This window comes from Leptodactylus fuscus, chromosome 2 (genome assembly GCF_031893055.1).
Source record: "Leptodactylus fuscus isolate aLepFus1 chromosome 2, aLepFus1.hap2, whole genome shotgun sequence".
Taxonomy (NCBI): Eukaryota; Metazoa; Chordata; class Amphibia; order Anura; family Leptodactylidae; genus Leptodactylus; species Leptodactylus fuscus.
This window is the reverse complement of record NC_134266.1, coordinates 190,035,769-190,058,445: the sequence shown is the minus strand read 5'-3', so window position 1 is coordinate 190,058,445 and position 22,677 is coordinate 190,035,769. Positions and strand designations below refer to the sequence as shown.

General features: G+C 44.7%; 1 protein-coding gene across 11 annotated transcripts in view; it reads right to left on the bottom strand.

Moving 5' to 3' along the window:
- Positions 1 to 22,677, bottom strand: part of DOCK9 (dedicator of cytokinesis 9) — a 203,178-nt gene that overhangs the window by 150,152 nt on the left and 30,349 nt on the right. For 5 of the 11 annotated variants that reach the window (XM_075265306.1, XM_075265308.1, XM_075265310.1 and 2 more), the window contains exon 1: positions 19,299 to 19,747. The exons of 5 other annotated variants lie outside the window; for them this stretch is intronic. In XM_075265306.1, the coding sequence (XP_075121407.1) occupies positions 19,299 to 19,457 (159 nt within the window). In that variant the 5' untranslated portion in view covers positions 19,458 to 19,747. Of the gene's footprint in view, positions 1 to 19,298; positions 19,749 to 22,677 lie in introns of those variants that run through there. One more of the 11 variants, XM_075265314.1, reaches the window with a different exon arrangement.

Genomic DNA, 22,677 nt, shown 5'->3' with positions numbered 1-22,677 from the left:
CCATAAACCTACACGCAAGGCCAAGCATGCACGTGCTCTGAATGTGGAGAAAACCACTGCCAGACATCTCTGCAGTCGGATCCTCTCCCTGGAGAGCAAAAATATTGGGCAGCTGAAACGCAGCAGCTGATGCTTCCTCCACCCCATATCTGCTGTCAGGGGAAATCTAGGATTCAAGCTGCTCAAACTGAAATGGCCAGAAATTAGGATGGTGACACAGCGTACCTGGGACGTGGTTATGGCCTCTCGCTGTCCCCAATGTTTCACTTCTGTATAAGTGAAACACTGAGGACTCAGCTGGATATCATTACAGGAAAACCACACGGTCTAATAAAATCCAGCTGATAGTCATTGGTATTTCTCATATACAGAAGTGAAAATCAGCAGCCGAGGACTGGATATAGCAACATCCAGGTAAATAGTGGGTCACTGCCCTTGTGGTTCTGTTCACGCTACATTTGCATTGCATTTAAGAGCACATGTGTGGGGTGTATATTAACAGAATGGCATAGCATTACATAAACCTATCTTCATAAGTGATAACTGATAAGCGTACCTGACTATAATAAAATTGGAAAAATATGTAATTATAGAAAAAAAACTTCGTGTGAACAGCTGATAAGCTCCAGCTTACACCCATCAGTCTGTTCATTTTTTCAATCTGACTCTGAATAATAAAAAGGGGCCAATACATTCTAGTGATTTTAGTGAAAATTTGCCTCAAAATGATGGGCCAAGCCCAGGTGTAAGAGTAGCCTGACCTATTAGTATTAGGGGTGCATGAATGTATTAAGGTCATCCCCTAGCTATCACTAACAGCTTACAATGCACAAATGATAGATTTGCAAAGAACTGCAAACACAAAGCGATACACAATCTCCACAAAATGTGATAGACATAAGATCTATATGTATGTATGGGATGCCAGATAACAGCTGATACAATATTGTCTTTGGATACTCCATACAGAAACACCAATACTACTGCTATTGGGAAAACAAACAGCTGAGAAAACCACTGGAGAGATACGGCACACATACCACCCTCATCCTCCCACAAAGCCTACATAGATCTTACAATGCACATAACATATACCAGGTATCAACAAAGTACAACCCCACTAAAATATGTGCTGAGCCGTGTGTTTAGTGCTCCGGCATCTACAATAGTAATGCACCTGAAATACAAAACTCTGAAGGGCACCAGCTCATACTGAAGATTGGATTGAATACCACTAGACTGGGTTTGCACAATGATTTTTTTGCATGCATGTTTTAAAAGCAGTTTTCCAGCAAATTATTCATGACATGTGGGATTCCCACTGGTTGAAGAGGCCACAGTGTTTGCTAGTCAGGTCTCAGACCACTGCTGATCAGACAGATGACCTATGTAATATTCATACCCATAAGACTTTTACTGACAATAAGTAACCAGAAGCTAAACTACAGCAACTCTGCAGCAATGGCAAGGTTCTCACACTTGTCAACTTCTGAGAACAGAGCTATTTCACCAAGCCACCTGTTTCAAGACATCTGGGTCAGACATGCTGCTTAACATCTCATTCTGACTACTACAAAAGACAGAGGTTAGAAAAGCACAGAGGTCAAGAACATCGCCACTCACTCCAAGAATGCTATGTGGACTCCATGGCAGGAAAAGCAATAGTAGGGGGTCAAAATACTTCATCTACCAAAAGATACAACACAAGTGTATTTAGGGCTAGTTCACACGGGGACAAGGAGGCGGATTTTGACAGCGGATTTCCCCTCAAAATCCGCCTCCATAGATTGGTGGTCTATGTAGAGGGCTAGCTTTTTTTTTTCTGCTAGCGTTTTTTTCGCTAGGGGAAAAAAAGAAGCAACATGCCCTTTCTTCAGGCGTTTTCCGCCTGAAGACAGCAATAGAAGTGAATGGGAAGCGAAAAACGGGCTTTTTTTCTACGTTTTTTTTTTTTTTGCATAAAAACGCGTCACTTTTTTGCAAAAACCGTGCAGAAAAAAAAGTGACACTTTTTTTTTGCTGCCCATTCACTTTATGGGAGGGGAAAACCGCCTGGCATTTTTGGAAGCCTAAAACCGCTCCACGAAAAGTGCGGCAAGGTCCAAAAAACGCTTCCTAATTAGGAAGCGGTTTTTTTCAGGACCAAAATAAGCCACACGTAATTTACGTGTGAACTAGCCCTTAGAAAGCAGAAATTGTGTGAAGTTGGACTAAAACATGGGTTGTTGTAATATCTGCTAAAGCTACTTATGGACTAGAAGAAATGATGACAAATTTGGCAATGTTGTAACACAATAGTTGCCACAACCATGACCCAACAGTTACGATAAGTCCAACCCTGCCGGGTTTAATGGATCAATAACATGGGCAATCTTAATGTTGTGTGACTTCAAGTTCTTGTGTATTCCTAGCCTTACTACACAGAACCCTCCAAAAAGATGGATAAAGTCAGAGGAAGAAGTGAAACTGGAGAGGAGAGGAAAAGTCAAATATGAATGAGGTGAAAAGCTACAGTGCTTAAAATTATTGGAAATGTAACTACCTTCCAGTGACTACCACAAGCAGAACTTGTTTCCAGTTACATACAGTCTTAGAGCCCTTGCACATGACCCGGACTGAACTTGGACATATGCATAGCAGCCATTACATCCTAGCCAGTTCTGATGCAATAAGCTCCCAAACCGCCTGATCACGCCATGATAGCGCCATTACTGCAGTAATCGGACTGTTCAGGAACTCACTGCATCATAGTCAACTCCTACACACACAGTCGAGATCAGTTCACACATGGACTGTTTCCCATGGATGGGACTGTCGTATGCATTGGCCATTAGGACTTATGCACATAGAAGTGCAGTTTTTCACGGACCTAATGCCTGTGAAAAAAAAAAAAGTCAGCATCTGTCTATGCATGTTCATGTTTTGGAAACGGCTATCACATGGCCATTATAGAGATCACAAACTTCAACGGATCTATTCACATAGCAATATCTATTTCTGCTTTCATCAACAAAGATAATGCACATCAGTTTTTGCTTTTGTTTTTTATTAAATAACTTTTGAATAGACCCATTGGACACATTCCCAAAGTAGATGTGTGATAGATGTTGCACAAAAGTATGTTTTTCACATCAATGTTCTGCAGTCCTCTCTACTATTTTATTATTATGCAAACATATTGGAGGAACTTTACTGCTCATGTCAGTTTCTGGCAAAAAAGCAGTTCACCATTGTTTTGAGAAAAGTGGGCAGAGAAGTGCAGGGGGGCCTTGGTCCAACAAATTTACTATGAACTCATGGCAGAAAACTAATGTAATTTATACCTGAAGTCTACGCCAGACTCCTCTTAATTTGTACACATCTCCCACCAGTGCTGTCAATACTAATTTGGTGAAATATGCGCCAATCTTGATAAATTCCCCTTAGTAGGTTGTTTATTTATTTATTACCGTAGGGCCATTTTCCAATTCGCACAGCTAGGCCCAAGTCCCAGCTCTATAAATACAGCCAGAACCCAGAAGAGATGCACAAGCAGAAATGCACCATACTATTATGGTGCTGAGAGTTACCAATATGCTCAGTGCGGTGTAACAGCACAACACAGAGCAGGAAGGGATTAAAGAAGTGTGTGTGTGACTGTTCTTTAAACACCATATATAAAGGGAACTAGTGTTGAACATGGTACCTAATCTGCAAGTATCATGTTATAGAGCAGGATCTGAACAGATTGATATTCCATTTATGTGGAAACATTCAGGATAACATACTTTATTAGACAGTGCCCTTTCCAAGCTTAGTAGTCCAGTAGGTGGTCCTCAGGGACTGATAGCTTCCACTGTATGACTGTACAAACAGAGAGTGACTGCCCACTGGACCCCTAAGCATGGAGAGAGCAGGGACCTAAATGGTTGAAATACATTAATTTTCTGAAGCATTTCCTGCAAGACTATACATAAATGTGTGCAGCATCTGCTGCTCTATACCATGCTGCATGTACAATGTGACAGCATTCCTTTAAGATGACTAATGACAAGTAAGACTGAAAGGATCTAACCCGTTCACAAAGTATTCATACAGGGTATGTGTCTTGCACTGCTCCCATACAAAGCTTTTACACAAGGCATAAATCTATTCTCAATTGTAATGAGGAAACTCAGTCCAAACAATCGGACTATTGTGCAGCCATAACCCACAGGGACATGATCTAGATGTGGCAGCTGTGTAAATCTTATATTAAAAAAAAAAAAAAAAAAAAAAAAAATTCCCGTTGTCAACAGGTTGTGGACTTGACCTTGAAGGCGAGAACTTCAGAAGTTACCACCTATGAAGAAAGCTCAGACTAACCCCAATGAACCTTTGCTTGGTAAACCGGTCACTAACAATAATACACTGATGTTGTCCAACCTAGCAAAAAAACAGAAGATTGTCAGTCAAAAAGAAGAATGACAGGGTTTATGTATAAGAAAAAATATCCTTGTACCGTATTAGCCCGTGGATATGAAATGAAAGAAATTTTTTGAGAGAAGTCCTCAGTAGTTGATACCTTTTTTTAATGGCTAACTTAAGTTTTTTGATGACATATCGAACGTTCGAGACTCTATAGAGGTCTCTTCATGAGGATGGTTAAACTCCTTGCAGATGGTTTTTTGCCCTTGGCAGGATTTGAACACCAGGACTCCAGCACTGCAAGGCTGCAGTGCTAACCACTGAGCCACCGTGTGGCCCCCTGACTAAGCTTTTCTCCTGCGCATAAAGTAGAGCGGAGTCAATTGAGACCCAGAGTTGGGTCATCAGCAGTAGAGAAAGAACACAGATTTCCATTCCCCACCAGCACTTTGCAAAGCTAAGAATGGACATGCCAACACATTGCCCACATTGGGTAGCGAGTATACTGCAATATAATGTATATGCCCACATAGACTCTATACGTAACTAGCTGCAATAAATATTCAAGTAGATGTAATATAGTCAGGTTACAATTTCCACCATATTAGCACATTATATGATGAAAATATTTTTTTTAATCTTACATACATGTTATGAAGTACAGTAACTTTCTTTCGGCAGTGGTCCTTGCACAGCTGCTTACATTACATACATGACCAAAACAGTTGAATATCATATGAAGTGGTGCAGCATTTCACATTACCAGCCCTGAACCTTTCCCGTTCACTGGTATAATCCACACGACAGCCCTTTACAAAGGTACGTATTGTTTTCAGATTAAGATTGCTGCTGCAGTATTAGACCTCCTGGCTACCACCCAACTCCTAGTACAAACAAGGTTCTCTTCACCATGTCCGAATTTCCTCTCCCCCTGTGGCCAGAAAGCTAAACATTATCATAACAGAAACCATCTCACTAGAAACTACCCGCACACTATAGGGGCATGCTTTCAATCATTGTCTGGAGGGGCACCAATGTAGGAAATGTACTAGATAAGCCAGGCCCAGCATGACCTGCCAGGCGCTATGGACTTTCTTCTTCTTGTAGTTCCACACCACAATGGTAGGTCAGGTTATCTTGTGACTGCCTCTTTTACACGTATTCATATGGCACAAAGAAGCAGCAGTAAAAACTTTAAAGAATTTTTCTGGAAAGGACAGAGTAGCATTAGGTGCAACGCTCTCTGTTCCTCAGGAAACACAATGGAAAAAGCAACAATTATGAGCTGCAGGATCAGAAGTGGAAAGTGTGAACTCATATGAGCCAACACCCAACATGGCAGCAGCCAGCAGCTTCACTCGCTAGAGGCAATACAGACGTCTATTGATGTACTGGTGACAGGGCACCGACTAACTCTTTCACTGCACCACGCAACCCTGCACGAATGCACAATACTGCAGCCAGGGATGGGAAGAGCTTAATAAAAAGCCAATCGATAAGCAATATGTTGCTGAATCCACTGTGTCTTCTAAGCTTTAATGGACAGCACATTTGATTCTATAGCAATGTACAAGCATTTCCACTAAGAGATGGTATATACGATAGCAGCTCGTATAATACTATAGAGAATTAAGAAAATAAACAAGAAAACATCCACATCTAATGTTACAGTACAAAGGATGTAGCGTATGGTATTTCATGCAGAATTAGCAACGAAAAAGGAATTTTTATTTATTTTTTTTATCCTGAAGCGTGGATATCAAGGGTAGAATCATAGCAAGAAGAAGCTGTGTGAACATACCTTTAGGGTTCCTGCACATGACTATATGCAATGTATTGGTCAGTAAAAAAAAAAGAATGAATGGCACACAGATTGACATTCAAGTGCTGGTCATATTTTTCACAGACCCGTACACTTAAATGAATAGACAATCTCAAAAACAGACAAGAATAGGACCTGCTCCACATTTTGAAGCTCATTTCTTTAGGCCACACACTAACCAGTGAAAACTATAGACATACATGGTGCCCATAAAAACAGATAGCACATGGATCAAAACTACAGTCATGTGACTGAAGCCTTAGGCTATGTTGATGTAACATACCAATGATACCAGTCAGCCTGCCCCTATTATAACTCAGCACAGTCTGGTGCCCACACAAGCAGCACTATTGCATGCCATCAAATCTGATAGTGCAAGCAATGTCTCCAGTACGCGTGTGAACACAGCCTTACCTCTTGACATTTGTATGAGAAACTGACTGAATTCTAAAGGCCAGCAAATCATTACAGCAATTCTTCACACCGGACAATTGCTTCTTATTAGAAGGTTGCCAAGCTGATCAAAGTGTCCCCATGCTATAACCCCCAGCAAACAGCTAGAATCTGTTTTCCCTGCAGCGCCACCACAGGGGAAATAAAGAATTACATAGCGCATGTTCGATTCAATGGGTTGTCTAATACAAGACAGGACCAGTCCTACAAAGTTACCACCTACTCATTTTTCAGCCATGTAATTCAGCCCGTGTGGGTTTCGGATTTACCAGATTGAACATTATGCCAGGAGAGGAACTCCTAGCATTATAGTCATCTATGATTCTATTTCTACCCGATAGGAGGCCGATTCCCAGCGACATATTGTCCGGTATTATAATCACTACAGAAGAGTATGTCAATATAAGGCAGGAACTTCAGGGACTAGCATCCTATTATAAATGTGAAAGTTTGTGTGTTTGTTACTCTTTCTCTATGAAATTTGGCACATACATAGGCTATTTTTTTTTAATTCCGGTAAATGACATGGCTTCACAACTGTTATGAATTTATATCCATATGCTATATTAAACTGCTCTTTCCCGCAGCTTATCTGATGTTGCTGATAAAGCCAGGTCTGTTATCTCTCTAAAGTAAACACACAGATAACCCTGACTCCATTGTTAACAAGTATTTGCATATCTGCTCCAGTGCTCACACACTGGATGAGAAAACACCTTTAATCGAAATTGGCAGTTTGCCAATTTTAAACATGCTCAGAAAAAGAAAATCTAATTTGTTGCAAAATTCTAAAACCACGAGAGCCATGAAGATAACCAAAAGTCACAGGCTTCTCCTCAAGCGAAGCTCAGGAAGATTGAGCAAGCTAGGCATCAAGCATCTCTTAGAGCAGCCCAAACTCCGGAGTAGGCGGATCATTGACTCCAATAACACACATAAATGGCGTCCCAGCCAGCTGCTGAGATGCCGCAAAAATCACAGGCACGGCACAAGGAGCAAGTTCAGCAGCAGGATAGCTTGAGAACTGCCAAAACACCAGAGCAGGCAAACAATCGACGGCAGCAATTTGCTGTATATCTTCTTAGCCAACAACACACAGACGAAGTCGCAGTCAGAGGCTAGTCTTACATAACTATAACGCTAGGAGTCCTACTCACAGCATACTGTTTAGGCTGGCAAATCCAGCACAAATACGGACCGATTGTGTAAATGGGGGATTAGGTTGGTTTCACATTAATGGAGTCTCACATGTGAGACTTATGTGTAAGTAAGATTTACTGGGGCGTGGCCTAGCTGTCAGGACGAGCAGACGTGCTGGATAGAAGCTCTGCTAACTACAGACTTAATCCATCACCATCTACCCGATCCAAGCCACTAAACTCAAGACCTGTGCTCCAAGGGACATCCCCCAACCCTACAGCTACTTTTGGGGCGACTTCAGGCACCTCCGAACAGAGCCTGCTGTCTTTGAATCTCCGGCCTACCTGTCCGGATTGAAGCCTTCCGCCATCTTGATTCCGGCTGCTGCACACACACGGAGAGTCCTCTCGCAGCACCTCTCCTCCACTGCACTGCCTTGCTGTTCCGTTCTCTTGTCCAGTGACAGGGGGACAGTGGGCCTTCTACAGACTGCACTGCTTCACTGGGACATCATCCTCAGAGAAGGAATCCTGCGGAGAGGCCTGCTGGAAGTGTCAGCCTGAAGGCTCTGACCTGCATCTGACCCCAGCCTGCTGAAGCGCTCAGGTCGGTAACACACGGGGAGAGACACAGACGCACCACCATCCTCCCAGGCTGCATAGTATACTAACAAGGCTCTGCTACATAAACGTCACCTGCAGCAGACACCAGGAGCCACTGCAGCTACAGCCTAAGGGGGGAGGGGAACCTGGATGTACGGACTGATACTTCTCCACTCAGGACAACAGTAAACTTGCTATACTAGAGGGCCATAGCTGAAGGTCTGAGAACCCTTGCTCTGTCTGCACTATTGATGTGAGCCTCCCTCCCCCTCCCTTTACATCTGGCACACATAGACAGTGTCCCTTGGGACTAACTGACAACACTTCCACTGGTGAAGGGGTTAATGCAATGTGTAAGGGAACTCTTCTGCTCTCTGAACCCCTTGCTCTACCTGCTGCCTGGCCTCCCTGCATTGCCTGAAGTGGAGACACCTCACCCCCCCCTGCTGTTTGGCTCCCATCCTGACACTTTCTGCTGGGACATTCTGCTAACTCTGTTAGTACTCCCTGCTGTTTTTTGGACTTTCTTACCCTCTTCAGAGACCTTTCTAGCAGGGAATTTTTGTTTTTTTTTTGTTGTTGTTGTCGTGCACTGCAGTGGTGTGAAGGGAGTGCTGAGCCCCTACTCCACCATCAGGGGGGGCTCCTCACCTTCCTCCACTTGCTGTGTGTTCCACGTTCTGCAGTATATCCCCACGGAACTAGCACTTCTCCCATTGCTCCTTTTGCACCTCATGGGTACCAGGTTTGATTATGAAACTGTGTGACCGCCTCATGTAAGGCCTGGTGATACTGCGAGTGTACCTTCCTTACCTTCTATGGTCGCTTCTCATTGTGATATGTCCAGAAGACGTCCTAACACCTCTACTGCTCCTTCCCGCACGCCGAGTCGCTCTCTTACTCACTCACCGTCAATCTCTACCTTCCTGTCCCGATCTGGAACCTCGGCTACTGGGTCTGGCACTGATGACATGGCTCCTCCATCTCCTCCGCTTCGCCAATCGCAGCCACCTCCTTCACTGTCTGCCACCCTCCCTGGACATGACGTGCAATCCATGGATTCGGCCTCCCTGCCCTGCTCGGCAGCCCATATTGCCTCTGCGGACTTTCAGCTACTTCGGGACCTTATTCAAGCTCTGCCCACTAAACAGGACCTGGATGCTGTAGTTTCCCGAATGGAACAATCCCAGGCACAGGCCCTCGGTGCGATCCAGTCTGATGTGTCTCAACTTACTACTAGGGCTGACGCTACTGATCAAACACTGTCCTCTTTGGAACAACGCCTGTCTGCAGTGGAGAGCAATCAAACCCACTCTGAGGCCCGCCTTCAACAAATTGCCTTGCTCCTGGATGACCAGGAGAACCGGGGTCGCAGAAATAATATTCGATTACGAGGAGTGCCAGAAAAAGGCCCTCAGGATGATCTGATCAGCCGTATTAATACCATTTTCAATATGGCGACAACGCCCGCTGGATGCTACCTTCATGATGGACCGTGTGCATAGAGTCCAACGTTCTGGCCCGCTTGACCCTGCTAATCCTAGAGACGTTCTGTGTAGACTACATTACTTCACGGACAAGGAACACATCCTGAGGTGTGCCTGGGATATGGGATCGGTGCCTTTTGAGAATACCTCTGTCAAGCTCTATCCTGACGTCTCATCCCGCACATTGGCTATGCGCCGTGCCCTTCAGCCGGTGTTGACTCTGATTAAGGACTGTGGAGGTTCCTATAGGTGGGGTCATCCCTTCCATTTGATTGTTCGTCTTGGCTCGTCTTCGATTGTTGTCCGTTCCCCGGCGGACTTGCCTGATTTGTTTGCCTCCCTGGATGTGCGCCCTGTCTCAGTCCCGAACTGGCTTGCTCTGGATTCCTCCCGCCCTACTATACCCAGGCACGGCCGCGGTTCCAGGCGTTCTTCTTCGGCTGCTTCCAGAGAGAGACCTCGGCGAAACTCATCTCCACGACGTCTTCCAATACCGGATCCGCCTGGGTCTCCACTCCGCCAACCAGATCTCTCAGCTCAGCTTCCCATTGAAGCATGAGCCCTCATACCGCCGGTCTTTGATCTGCCCACAGGACAGTGTTAATATCCTTTTATGTTGAGTGGTCTTGGACTTGTTTCGCGGTTGGTGGACATTTTCACTATGTTTATTTTATTTTGTTCTGTGACTACTCTGTTCCTCTTGATCCTGTTCCTGCTGGGCTTTATAGATGGCCCTTGTTGTTGGTATTGCTGTGTTTTTATACAATGTTGTTATTTGGACCTTAGAGTCAGTTTGTAGCCCTGTGCTTCCTATCCCTTTACACTTTGTTGGGGGTGGGGGCATAGGGTCTTCCTTACCAGGTACACTCGTGGTGCTTGCGGGCCCACTTCTCCCCCCATCTTTTCTTACTCCCTCACTCCTTCCTGTCTGTTGTTGTGCCCCTGGCCCATTTGTCTAGGGGTAGTTAGATTTGTTCTACTCTTGGTTCTTTTTCCCTTTCCTTTCTCCCCCCCCCCCCCCTCATTCTTTACTGCTCTCCTTCCTCTACTCTGTTACTTTTCTCTTTTTTTTTTTTTTTTTCTTTCCCTCCCCTTTACCCTCTTCAATTCTTCGCCCTCTCCCCTCCCTCCCCCCTCTCCCCCCTTTTTTTTTTTTTTTTTTTTTCCCCCTCTGCTCCTAGGGTGTGAGCTGGGAAAGCCCGTCTCCCTCCATGCCTCCGCTTGATCGCCTTTCCTCCATCGCTGTGGGCTCCCTCAATGTGAGAGGCCTTCATAGTCCAGAGAAGCGCTCCGTACTCTTCAATCTGCTCAAAGGTAAGCGCCTTCATGTTGTGTTTTTGCAGGAAACTCACCATTGCTCTACCAAGCCATACAAGTTGACTAATGCTTGGTTTCCTCATGCATATCATAGCTCCTCTCCTGATCCGAAATCCAGAGGGACTAGTATCTTGATTTCTCGCTCCCTGCCTTGGGAACATTTGGAGACTCGCACTGATTCTGAGGGGAGACTTGTTATGGTCAAGGGTCGTATCTCCTCTCAGCTTTTTACTCTTGCCTCTTTGTATTTGCCTAACTCGGGACAGGGTCGTGCCCTTAGTTCTTACTTAGGGCTGTTGGACGGCTTTGTGGAGGGCTTCCTGGTGGCGGGGGGTGATCTTAATCTGGTCCTAGACCCTTCATTGGACTCTTCTGCTGGCGTCTCTTCTCACCCTTACTCGCTCATCAGGAGGATTAAGAGGGACCTTCATTCCCACCAGCTTGTGGACTCCTGGAGGTTACTCCACCCATTGGATAGGGATTACTCCTATTACTCTCCGGTCCATCACCGATATTCTCGTATCAACTACCTCTTTATCCGTCACCAACATCTCCACTCTTTGTTGGCTGCGGAAGTCGATAACATTACTTTCTCCGACCATGCTTTGGTTACTTTGTCTGTTTCCTTGTCCTCTCCTATTCCCTTCCAGCGTCAGTGGAAACTTAACGCATCACTTCTTGATGACGTAACCATCCTGGATGACATTAAGACCCGTTTGGGGGAATACTTTGAGAGGGAGGAATTGTCGGGGATTGCTCCTCCAATGGTGTGGGAGGCTCACAAATGTTTTATCCGGGGTATCCTGTTGCAACATGGTTCCCGCTTAAACAAGGAACGCCGGGCTTGTATTGAATCTCTGCTGCAGCGGATCCGCTCATTGGAACTTCTTCATAAACGCCAAATCACTCCTGATGTTTATTCCCAGCTTGCCAGCGCCCGAGAGGAATTGCGTACGCTCGTCACTGATAGGGTGAAGGGTACTCTAGCTAAATGCAGACGTCATTTTTATGAGTTTGGAAATAAGAGCGGGCGTTCACTAGCTAGGGCCCTTCGGGTTCAGCAGTCCTCCACCTACGTTCCATGCATCAATTCCACCCAGGGTACTCGATTACACATGCCCCTTGATATTGCAGCTGCCTTTCGGGACTACTATGCCTCTTTGTATTCTGTAAACTCTGGCCCTTCTCCTCTCCCTGAAGCGGAGTTCCGAGATCGCATTCGTTCTTATCTCTCCTCCTCTGGTCTCCCGTCGTTGTCTCTAGAGGAATTGACGGCCTTGGAATCTCCTATTGTTGAAGAGGAAATTTCTTTAGCTATCTCCAGTATGGCAACGGGTAAGGCCCCAGGCCCAGACGGCCTTACCTTGGTATACTATAAGAAACTTGGCCCTGAACTCCGCCCCAGACTGTTGAAAGTTTTCAATTCTCTCACCGATGGCTCGGCCCTTTGTCGTGACTCCCTGTGTGCTCACATAGCGGTTATCCCCAAACCCGGAAAGGACCCTCTTCTGTGCTCTAACTACCGCCCCATTTCGCTAATCAATGTTGACCTAAAAATTTTAGCCAAGATCCTTGCGACGCGTTTATCGCCCTTGTTAGGAAATATTGTTCACGCGGATCAAGCTGGATTTTTACCCGCCGTGAGGCTCGAGATAATACTACCAAAGCTATCAACCTCATGTATGGGGCTAAACAATCGGGCTCTCCTCTCATGCTTCTTTCAACTGACGCTGAGAAAGCCTTCGACAGGGTCAACTGGCGGTTCATGGAAGAGACCCTGTTACATATTGGCCTTGGAAATCGCATGATGAGTTGGATCATGGCTCTATACTCTCTCCCTACAGCGATGGTTAGGGTGAACGGTTTATTGTCCCAGTCCTTCCCTATCCGAAATGGCACTAGGCAAGGATGCCCCTTCTCGCCTCTCATTTTCGTCCTGACTCTTGAACCCTTCCTCCGCCAGGTTCGAGCCGACCCGAACATCTCAGGCGCTGCTCATTCTTCCTGTTTATACAAAGTGGCGGCTTATGCAGACGACTTGCTATTTTTTCTTTCCTCCCCTCATGTTTCTCTTCCAGCTCTGATGTCTGCCTTTCAGGTTTACTCGACCCTTTCGAATTTTAAAATCAACTTTTCGAAATCAGAAGCCCTTAATGTGACCCTTTCCTCCTCGGCGGCCACCTCCTTGAGTCAATCTTTCCCTTTTCATTGGGCCCCCACTTCTCTCAAATATTTGGGGGTTTATCTTACTCCGGACCCGAAAGATCTCTTTCGTTGCAACTTCCCCCCACTTCTGGCGTCTATCAGGGCTGATTGTACTCGATGGTCCGCTGGAGCCTTTACTTGGTTCGGGAGATGCGCGATTTTTAAAATGAACATTCTCCCTCGTCTTCTCTACTTGATGCAGGCGCTTCCCATTCACATCCCTCTGTCTTTTCTTAGATTCCTCACTTCCGTCCAACTGAAGTTCATCTGGTCGGGCAGACCCGCCCGAGTGAGCAAGGCTTTTCTCTTTCGTCCCAAGAGTTGCGGTGGTTTATCGCTTCCGGACCTGAAGTCCTATTACTTGGCTACCCACCTGACTCGTGTCGTGGACTGGTGTAGGCATGCTGTTTCTAAACCTTGGGTCTACATCGAACAGGCATTCTCTCCGATCCCTTTGCAGGTTGCCCCATGGTTGGACTCCTCCTCATTGTCATCTCTCTTTTCTCACCCTACCCTTGGTCCCACGCTTCGGATTTGCTCCAGGGGCCTTGTTCGCTCCACTCTCCTCCCTAAGGATTCCGCTCTTTTCCCAGTGCTGGGCAATCCTGCCTTTCCACCTGGAATGTTTGACCGAGTTTTTCGTAATTGGCGCCGTCATGGGATTTTCCGTGCCTGTCACTTCCAGGACGCTGGGGGATGGACTACACTTCTGAATTCCCAGGCCCCTCCTGAGCTGCCCCCTTTGGACGCTTGGCGGGGGATGCAACTTCGTCACTTTTTACATTCTCTCCCTGCTCCTGCAGAGTTCCGCGTCGAACCTACCCCCTTGGAGAAGATTTTTGTTGGTGCTGGCCCCCTTCGCCACTCCCTCTCGCTCACTTACCGGATCCTGGTTGAACCTCCGGAGGACTTTGTTCCGCCGTTCTTGTTGAAATGGGAATCTGACTTATCCCTTTCCCTCTCTCAGGAACAGCGTAGGCGCATTTTTCGCCTTTCTCATACTGCTTCCATCAGCTCTCGCCACCAGGAGGCCAGCTACAAAATCTTGTCCCGATGGTATAGGGTTCCTACGAGACTCCATGCTATGTTTCCTCAGGTCTCCCCATTATGTTGGCGCTGTGGCGACGAGGAAGGCACGCTGCTACACATTTTTTGGTCCTGTCCTGCCCTTTCGTCCTTTTGGGAGGGGGTCAAGCGGATAACCCTCCAGCTTACTGAAACTTCTCACCATTTGGGCCCTGCCCTGTTCCTCCTTAATCATTGTGAGTCTTCTGTAAAGGTCTTTAAGCGTTCCCTACTTAGATTCCTGATCCTCGCTGCCCGGGCTTGTATCCCCCTTTTTTGGAAACGAGTGGATCCTCCTCCTCTCTCCCTCTGGATTTCGAAGGTCAACGAGATAATGCGCATGGAAAATCTCACGTCTTTCCTGCATGGCACGACTGAGGCGTACATCAAAACCTGGTTCTACTGGTTCAGGTTTCAACAGTCTGCAGAGTACCGGACGCTCCTGGGCTCTGACCCCTCCTCTGATTGATACTCTTGTTGTTCGTCTCAGGTATTTGACCAGTGGTTGCTCCCGAGCCCTTCCCAACTGGCTGTGGTATGGATGACCTGGCGAGCGCTCTCACTGGTTTCCTGACTGCTCACACTCACCCCTACCTACCCTTTCACCCCCCACATTTAGTCCTCTCCCCCACTCATCTGTCCCACTAACCCCTCCCTCCCCCCCCCTTTTTTTTTCCTTTTTCTTTTTTTTCTATGTTGCTTTCTTTGTCTTTAATTTTTTTATTTTTTTATTTATTTTTTTTTTAAATTTTATTCTTCTGATTGTATTTTGTGTTGCACTGTGTGCTTTTTCTGTTCGCAGGGCGGGTGTTCGCCTTGTAACTTGTAATTGTTTTTTCTTTTCTTATTGTTTAAAAAAAATTTCAATAAAAAATTTGAGTTATAAAAAAAAAAAAGTAAGATTTACTGGCTTCTACACAATGTCAGGAGATGGATTCCTAATATTATAGTTATCTATGATGCTGGGAGTCCCGATCTCCTCCCTACTTGCTGTACTGTAGTGATTATAATGCAGGAGTATAGGTAGTGGAGAAGCAGGGATTCCTTTTTCTGGACTGCTCTATCTGCAAATTACAGGCCAGTGTATGATCTGCATTGTATATATAAAGAAGACACAACCTGCCACAAGAGTCTATGGCTTCTTCTGGCGTAACAGGGACACCATCAAGAATATATCAGTGACCATAATAAAAGAGATTCTAGCAATACAGTAGATGCCTAAAGATACCTGTATGTTGGTAAATTACTAGAAGAATGCTTACAGGAAAAATAAAGCCTAAAAGTATAGACATTACAAACAAATAATATGAAAACAAGTTTAGCCACCATGTCCAAGATAAAAACAGATCCAAGGATCAAGCCAGGGTAAATAATAGTGGAATGTGTCCATTGTTGTTTGTTAGGAAGGCTTTGCTATGTGAAAATTATAATCTTCTAGCTCCTCCCAATTTCAGAAAGAAAGCCATATTCATAACTACTGGTGCGTTATTGGACAGAAATCCCAAGGTATCCTTTGAGCTCCCTCAGAAGAAAACCATCACAAGACGCCCATCCATCATGCTTAACCACTAGTGCAGCATTTCCCTGCATCCTGCAATATGATCCATCAACGTATGTAATATAGCATATAAATCAACCCTCCCCAACCTCCCTACAGGGGCTCTCCAGCAATGAACCTGACCTCACCTTCAAGGATCTGTAGGGACACTATTTCACATCAAGCTGTCAAGGTTTTCAAGGACATAAGCTTTATACTTTATTCACACAAGAAACTGCATACGTAAGGAATATATTTTACACTACTAACATAACTGGAGCCAATTTTCTCTAGACGAATGCTTAAAAAAAAAAAAAAAAAAAAAAAAAAAAAAGAAAACCCTTCCTAAAGAGATTGTGCCATCTATTGGAACCCACCATCTTCCAACCCCTCTACCAATTATCAGTTTATTGGAGCCACAGCTCTCGAGTTGGCACTGTTTTATTGTAAACCAGGCATAGCGCAGTAATGTGTGTACTTGAATGAGACTAAGGTGCCGAAAAGCCATGTGACTGATGAACATGCCAGAAGAAGGGTCTGCAGCCCTCCGAGTACAGCAGTTCTTTCAAACAGCTGAACATATAGTAGGTCATAAAACCTAATAAGACCTTGTACTACACCTCGGTTTTTAAAACACAATGTAAAAGTGGCTATTCACCTGTACATTTTAATGGACTACCAAAGCATAAGACAGGATCTATATTTTCACAGGTCCGTGGACAGGACAGGTCCATTTTCACAGATCTGTCTATAGACTAAGTTTTTCATAGCTGTGAAAAAAAAAAAAAAAAAAAAAAAAAAAAACAGACCTTTTCAACAGGATTTTTTTTTTTTTTTTAATTCATGGTCATGTGAATATAGCCTTTGGGTAAGGACACACTTGATGCAGCTTGTGAACACAAAACCAAGAATGGATCATGAAGGGGAAATTCTGATCCAGGGACACCAGCCCGTGCCCCTCGCCCGATCCACCCTTAACTGGTTGCTTCAAAAACTGCATCATGTTACAACATATAAAAGCATATTGTCCCTGAATTTGCCGGGAAAGTACAAGAAAATTTAAAAATGCCCCAAAAAGGAAAAGAAGTTGGGGTTTATTATATCCAACCTCTTTTCCTGGTTAAGGCATACCAAATTTGCTAGTACTATCCTGGCAAATTCAGGACAATAGGTAAGTATTCTTTTATATGTTATAATGTTGTGCAATTTTTGAAGCAACCAGTTTAGGGGAAGACTTGGAAAGTTTATGGGCGGAACTGATGGCCCAGGGTCAGATTTTTTTCATTTATGACCCAATTTCTTATTTAAATTAATTCACAAGCTGCATTAAGAAAATCTATAAGTGTATCCTTAACCTAAGGCCAAGTCCCACTTGGGACACCGCTCCCCCTCTTCCCCGAACAGAAACCTAATCTGCTTTAAACAGTTGACTATAATGGGGTCCTTTCGGTTTCCACCCATAAAGGGTGAAAAATGTGGAGAGGGGGAACGGAATCCCCGTACAGAGTGCAAGGACTGGTGTGATCCAATGTAAGTCTACTGACAGATCTGTGAAAACAGACAAATATAGGACATATCCAATGTGTCGATGGTCCATTAAAATGTACATGTGAATAGTCCCATTGACATTAAAGGGGTATTCCCAGCTCACATACTCAGCAGTCTTCACTCTTGTAAAATCTTCTTTCTTCCTGGTTGCTTGCATCATTCGGTGGGCGGGGTTTCACAGGCAACCTGCCGTTTAGCTCCGCCTCCAAATTCGTGTGTAGCTCCGCCCACCCACATTGGACTATGAAGTACAGGCAGCAGCAACTCCATTCTGTGTTATATACAGAGACTGCCTGTCTCTGCCATAATGAACACAATTGTATTAGCTAGCCTGATAACTGGGAGAACAGAAGAAATGAAAGCAGCTCCTCTGAGTGCAGGACCTAGGTCACATGGTGTAGACACAGGAATAGCTAGAAACACAGGCTCGCTCCCGTGCACTTAGCCCCTCCTCCCTCCCCCCTGAGAGCAGCAGACACATCACTTGACTCAGGAGCAGCTAGGTCAGGGCTGTGGCCACAAAGAATTGAATAAAGTAAGATAGTGGACAAACAAAGCAGTTTTGCTGAAGCAATGTATTTAGGAAAAGTCTTACATCCACATTAACAAGCAGTATAGATAGGATCCTTGTGATGGGACAACCCCTTTAAGGTGTTTTAAAGATGAGCCGTATGACGGCCATTACAAAACAGAGGGCAGAACATCTATGGTCGAAATTATAACTGAAATCTATGCCAGCTACCAGTAGGAAACCACACAAGAGGCGCCATTTAATAATTGTAGTTGTAGCACATCTAAGACTGATTAAGAATGTGTAAAATGTCAGTCCTAATAGATTATTTCTATATTTGTCTCCAAAGCTCTCCAAGTTCACCTGCTATACAAAATTGAAACAAAACATGTTGCAATTTGTTTCCCACATGGAGTGGTTGCGTGACTTGGCACATTGGCTATTGTGGTTCCACCGTACACATACACAGTACGGTTGTGTGATTGCATCCTACATGATATGTGAAACGATAAGAAGGATTTTATACAGACATATTGACTCAGACCATTGCAGATATCTGGCAGTGTGTGCCACTTCACAATCAGCATCCCGATAATCTGATACAGATCTGGTAGAAATAAGACACGTTTAGCCAGCAAACAGCCAGACAGTGACAAGAATGTACAATACTATATTCGTCCACGATAATCACATTACAACGTTAATGCCTAGACTAAAACCTATTCAGAGTACCTATAGGGCAAGGAGCATGGAAGTAATGTCATTCAATAGGCAGCCAAGGGCATACAGAATTGCCCAAGTGACTTCCCTTCATTAATTATTTTTAATTAATCGCACATCACATAAAGTGACTTGATGAAAAGCTGGTATGAGAAGCCCCTGCCGGGGGAAATCCTAGTGTGAGAGCCGTGTGCTTACGTGCCAGACTCGCATACTATCACACAGTACCCGGGGATATTATTCTACACTGCTTGTAAGACCGGGCAGGTGGACAGTAAATGGGACATATACTGTACATATATTAATATTACATGCATATATATATATATATATATATATATATATATATATATATATATATGCATATATATATTTTACCACAACAAGAAACAGAATCCAGAAGGACCACCACCTAATGTAACCCTACTCATTATTTCCTAGCTTGCCATTTGAGATGTATACATGCAGCCCATATATAACCCAGTAATAAGCCATTGCTACTTACCAGGGAAGAATGTGTGATGCCGGAGTCCTCTCTTGACAGGCTCTGTGCCGTATACTCGAGGGCATTATTTTCTCCTTGCTGTTTGCAGATATAAGCACAGTTTCTCTCCAATACTGTGCAAATGCCTTTAAAAAGGATCACACTAGTAGTGCACCCCATTCCCAGCTGCTGACAGTGAGCACGCCTAGCATCCCTGGCTCCATTTGCTCCCAGTGACAGTCTCCATCTGCATCCCTTCTCAGGAGATACCTACTCTACGCACAGCAGGTCTGCTCAAGCATCGGCTGAGCAAGGCACCACGAAGGGACGTACAGGAGGCGGGGAAAAGAAAATCTATGACACAGGAAAATTGGAGAAAATATAGAGAAATACAGCACAGCATCCAAATACACAACATCTATTCCCTCTGCTCTCCTTAAGACTGCCTCAGGCCATGCCCAAGATGAATAGGGGGAAAAAAAAAAAAGCAGCTACTGATGCTGGCGTCTACCGTGAATGTTAAAGCAGCTCATAAATACGCCTCTCCCACAATTCCTTTCGCGTCTACACTTGAAGAAGCCTTTTTTTTTTCAGTGACCTGAATTTACTTTTTGATGTTTAATACTACATTAAAAGGTTGTAACAGGGGAGAAGAGAAATAAAAAGGGGATGGGAAAAGGGCAGTCATCCCAGTAACCATAGCAACATGACATGCCTCATAGGCCGGCCACATGCACAAATGTTCCTGCCCTGGAAATGGTTTTCTGACAGCTAGTCACTAGGGATCTGCGGACTGACACAAGCATTCTTGTTATAGTCCTGCTTCATTCTGTACAAGGACGGCCTGGAAGAGCCCATCTGCTGTACACTGACTGCTGGTACTCCGCACGCTCATGCAAAGCAAAGCATGGCTCAGTGGCTAAGTAGTTCATGTTACACCTGTGTATATAATAAACAATTCTGCAACCTTTTACAATCGTAAACAACAACTTTTTGTTACATCTTGAAGAGCTAACCAATTAAAGTCATAAGGCCTCATATGTATACGACTGTGCGTGCAGACCGTGGAATTTTTAACATAAGGCACACAGAACCTCCAGGTGTATTCGGTGGTACATAGATTTTAGAGATGAGTGAATACTATTCGAAACTGCCATTTCGAATAGCACGCTCCCATAGGAATGAATGGGAGCGGCCGGCGCGCAGGGGGTTAAGCGGCCGGACACCGGCACTGGATTTCAATGGGGCAGGAGCATGAGAACACCCCCCTCAGACAGCAGAAACAGATTTAAAAAAACTGATTAAAAAAATAGAATGCAAAAAAAAAAAAAAAAAGACAGCAGCTCAGCTTAGAATCAGCTTTTAGGAAGCCAAAGCATGACACAGTCTGCTTAACCACTAAACCAGTGCCAAGAAATTCCCATTAAAATGAGTTAATTATGTGGACACAAAAACATTTTAATACTTTTTAGACCACCTTAGATGTTGAACATTTGGAGCAGTCCCTTTTACGCTGAAGACTTCAGTGTATAAACGCTATGACATGTTGGCAGCTTAAAGGGGCTCTATCAGCAAAATCATGCTGCTAGAGCCCCCCATATGCGTGCATAGCCTTTAAAAAGGCTATTAAGGCACCGTAAAAGTTATATTAAACTACCCCCCCGTTTTAAAATAATAACCTAAAAAAGAATGTGCTCTACTTACCGAACGTGCACGCTGGGCGGGCATTCTGGGTGTGTCTTCATCTTCTTCCCCGCCTCTTCTTCCTCCGATGTCCTCCGGTCCCATCTTCTTCCAGCGCTCGCGAACGGCCAGTGATAGCCGGGGCGCATGCGCAGTAGCCGTAGTAGAAGCCGCATGCTACTGCCAGGCCGTTTTTTCATATCAGTGTCCGCGAGCGAGCGCTGGAAGAAGACGGGACCGAAGGACATCGGAGGAAGAAGAGGCGGGGAAGAAGATGAAGACACACCCTGAATGACCACCCAGCGTGCACGATCCGTAAGTAGAGCACATTCTTTTTTAGGTTATTTTTTTTAAACGGGGGGGTAGTTTAATATAACATTACCGATGCCTGAATAGCCTTTTTAAAGGCTATGCACGCATATATGGGGCTCTAGCAGCATGATTTTGCTGATAGAGCCCCTTTAATAAACAATCATAGAGCTACAGTCAGGGGCGTAACTACTGTAGAGGCAGCGGAGGCGGCTGCCACAGGGCCCGGGCCATTAGGGGGCCCGGTGACAGCCGCTACCGCTGCGTTTTTTTTTTGTTTGTTTTTTTTAATAGGCCGTTATGGGCCCTATTTACTTTCCGATGCTGGCAGGGCCGGGATCGGCAAGTGACACCGCTGGCCCCACAAATACTATCATTATACTCGGGGGTCTAAAAGCTTCAATGGGAGGCTTTTAAACCCATTGATTTCAATATGTAGCGCGCGTAAGACCGGCACACATTGAAGTCTATGGGATTCTGTTTTACAGTGGTCACTTTGACACGTTTACGTATCTGAATGAGCAGAGTGTAAACTCTGTGTGAAGGCAGCCTTACAAGATAGAAAGTTGTTTTTTTTTTCTTCCTGGACTTGATTTTCCAAATGTATTATGTATCATCATCCTACTAATATTATAAATGTGAAAATTTGTATGTTTGGATGTTTGTGTATTTGGATGTTTGTTAATCACGCAAAAATGGCTGAACAGCTTTGGACAAAATTTGGCACAGAGATAGTTTGTAAAATGGATTAACACATAGGCTACTTTTTATCCCGGTAATTGACATGGCTTCACGACTGTTATGAATTTATAATCATATACTATATAAAACTACTCTTGCCTGCAGGACAATCTCAGCTAATTGCAGTTTGCTGATAAAGTCTGGTCTGGTAATTCTCTATGTAAACACACAGATAACACTGAGTCCATTAAGTACAAGCATCTGCATATTATCTGATCTAAATAAGTGTTCTGTGTCCAGTTCAGCCAGAGGGAGGAGAGGGGAGACAATTACATGAAGTGAGAAGCAATTTTAAACATGCCAGAAAAAAAAAAAAAAATCTAATTTGTGGCACAATTCTCAAAAAAAAGAGAGCTATGAAAGTAGCCAGAATTCAACAGACTTCTCCTCAAATGGAGCTGAGAAGGATTGAGCAAGCTAGGCGTCAAGCGGCTCTTAGAGCAGCCTAACGGATCATCGACGCCAACAACACGCTCGTTATATGGTGTCCCAGTGAGCTGCTGAGATGCCAGAACAATCACAGGCACGGCAAGAGGATCAGGTTCAGCAGCAGGACAGCTTGAGAGCTGGCAAAATGCCGAAGCAGGTGGATCATCGACACCAACAACAAGCTCATTTTATGACGTTCCAGCGAGCTGCTGAGATGCCGAAACAATCACAGAAGTGG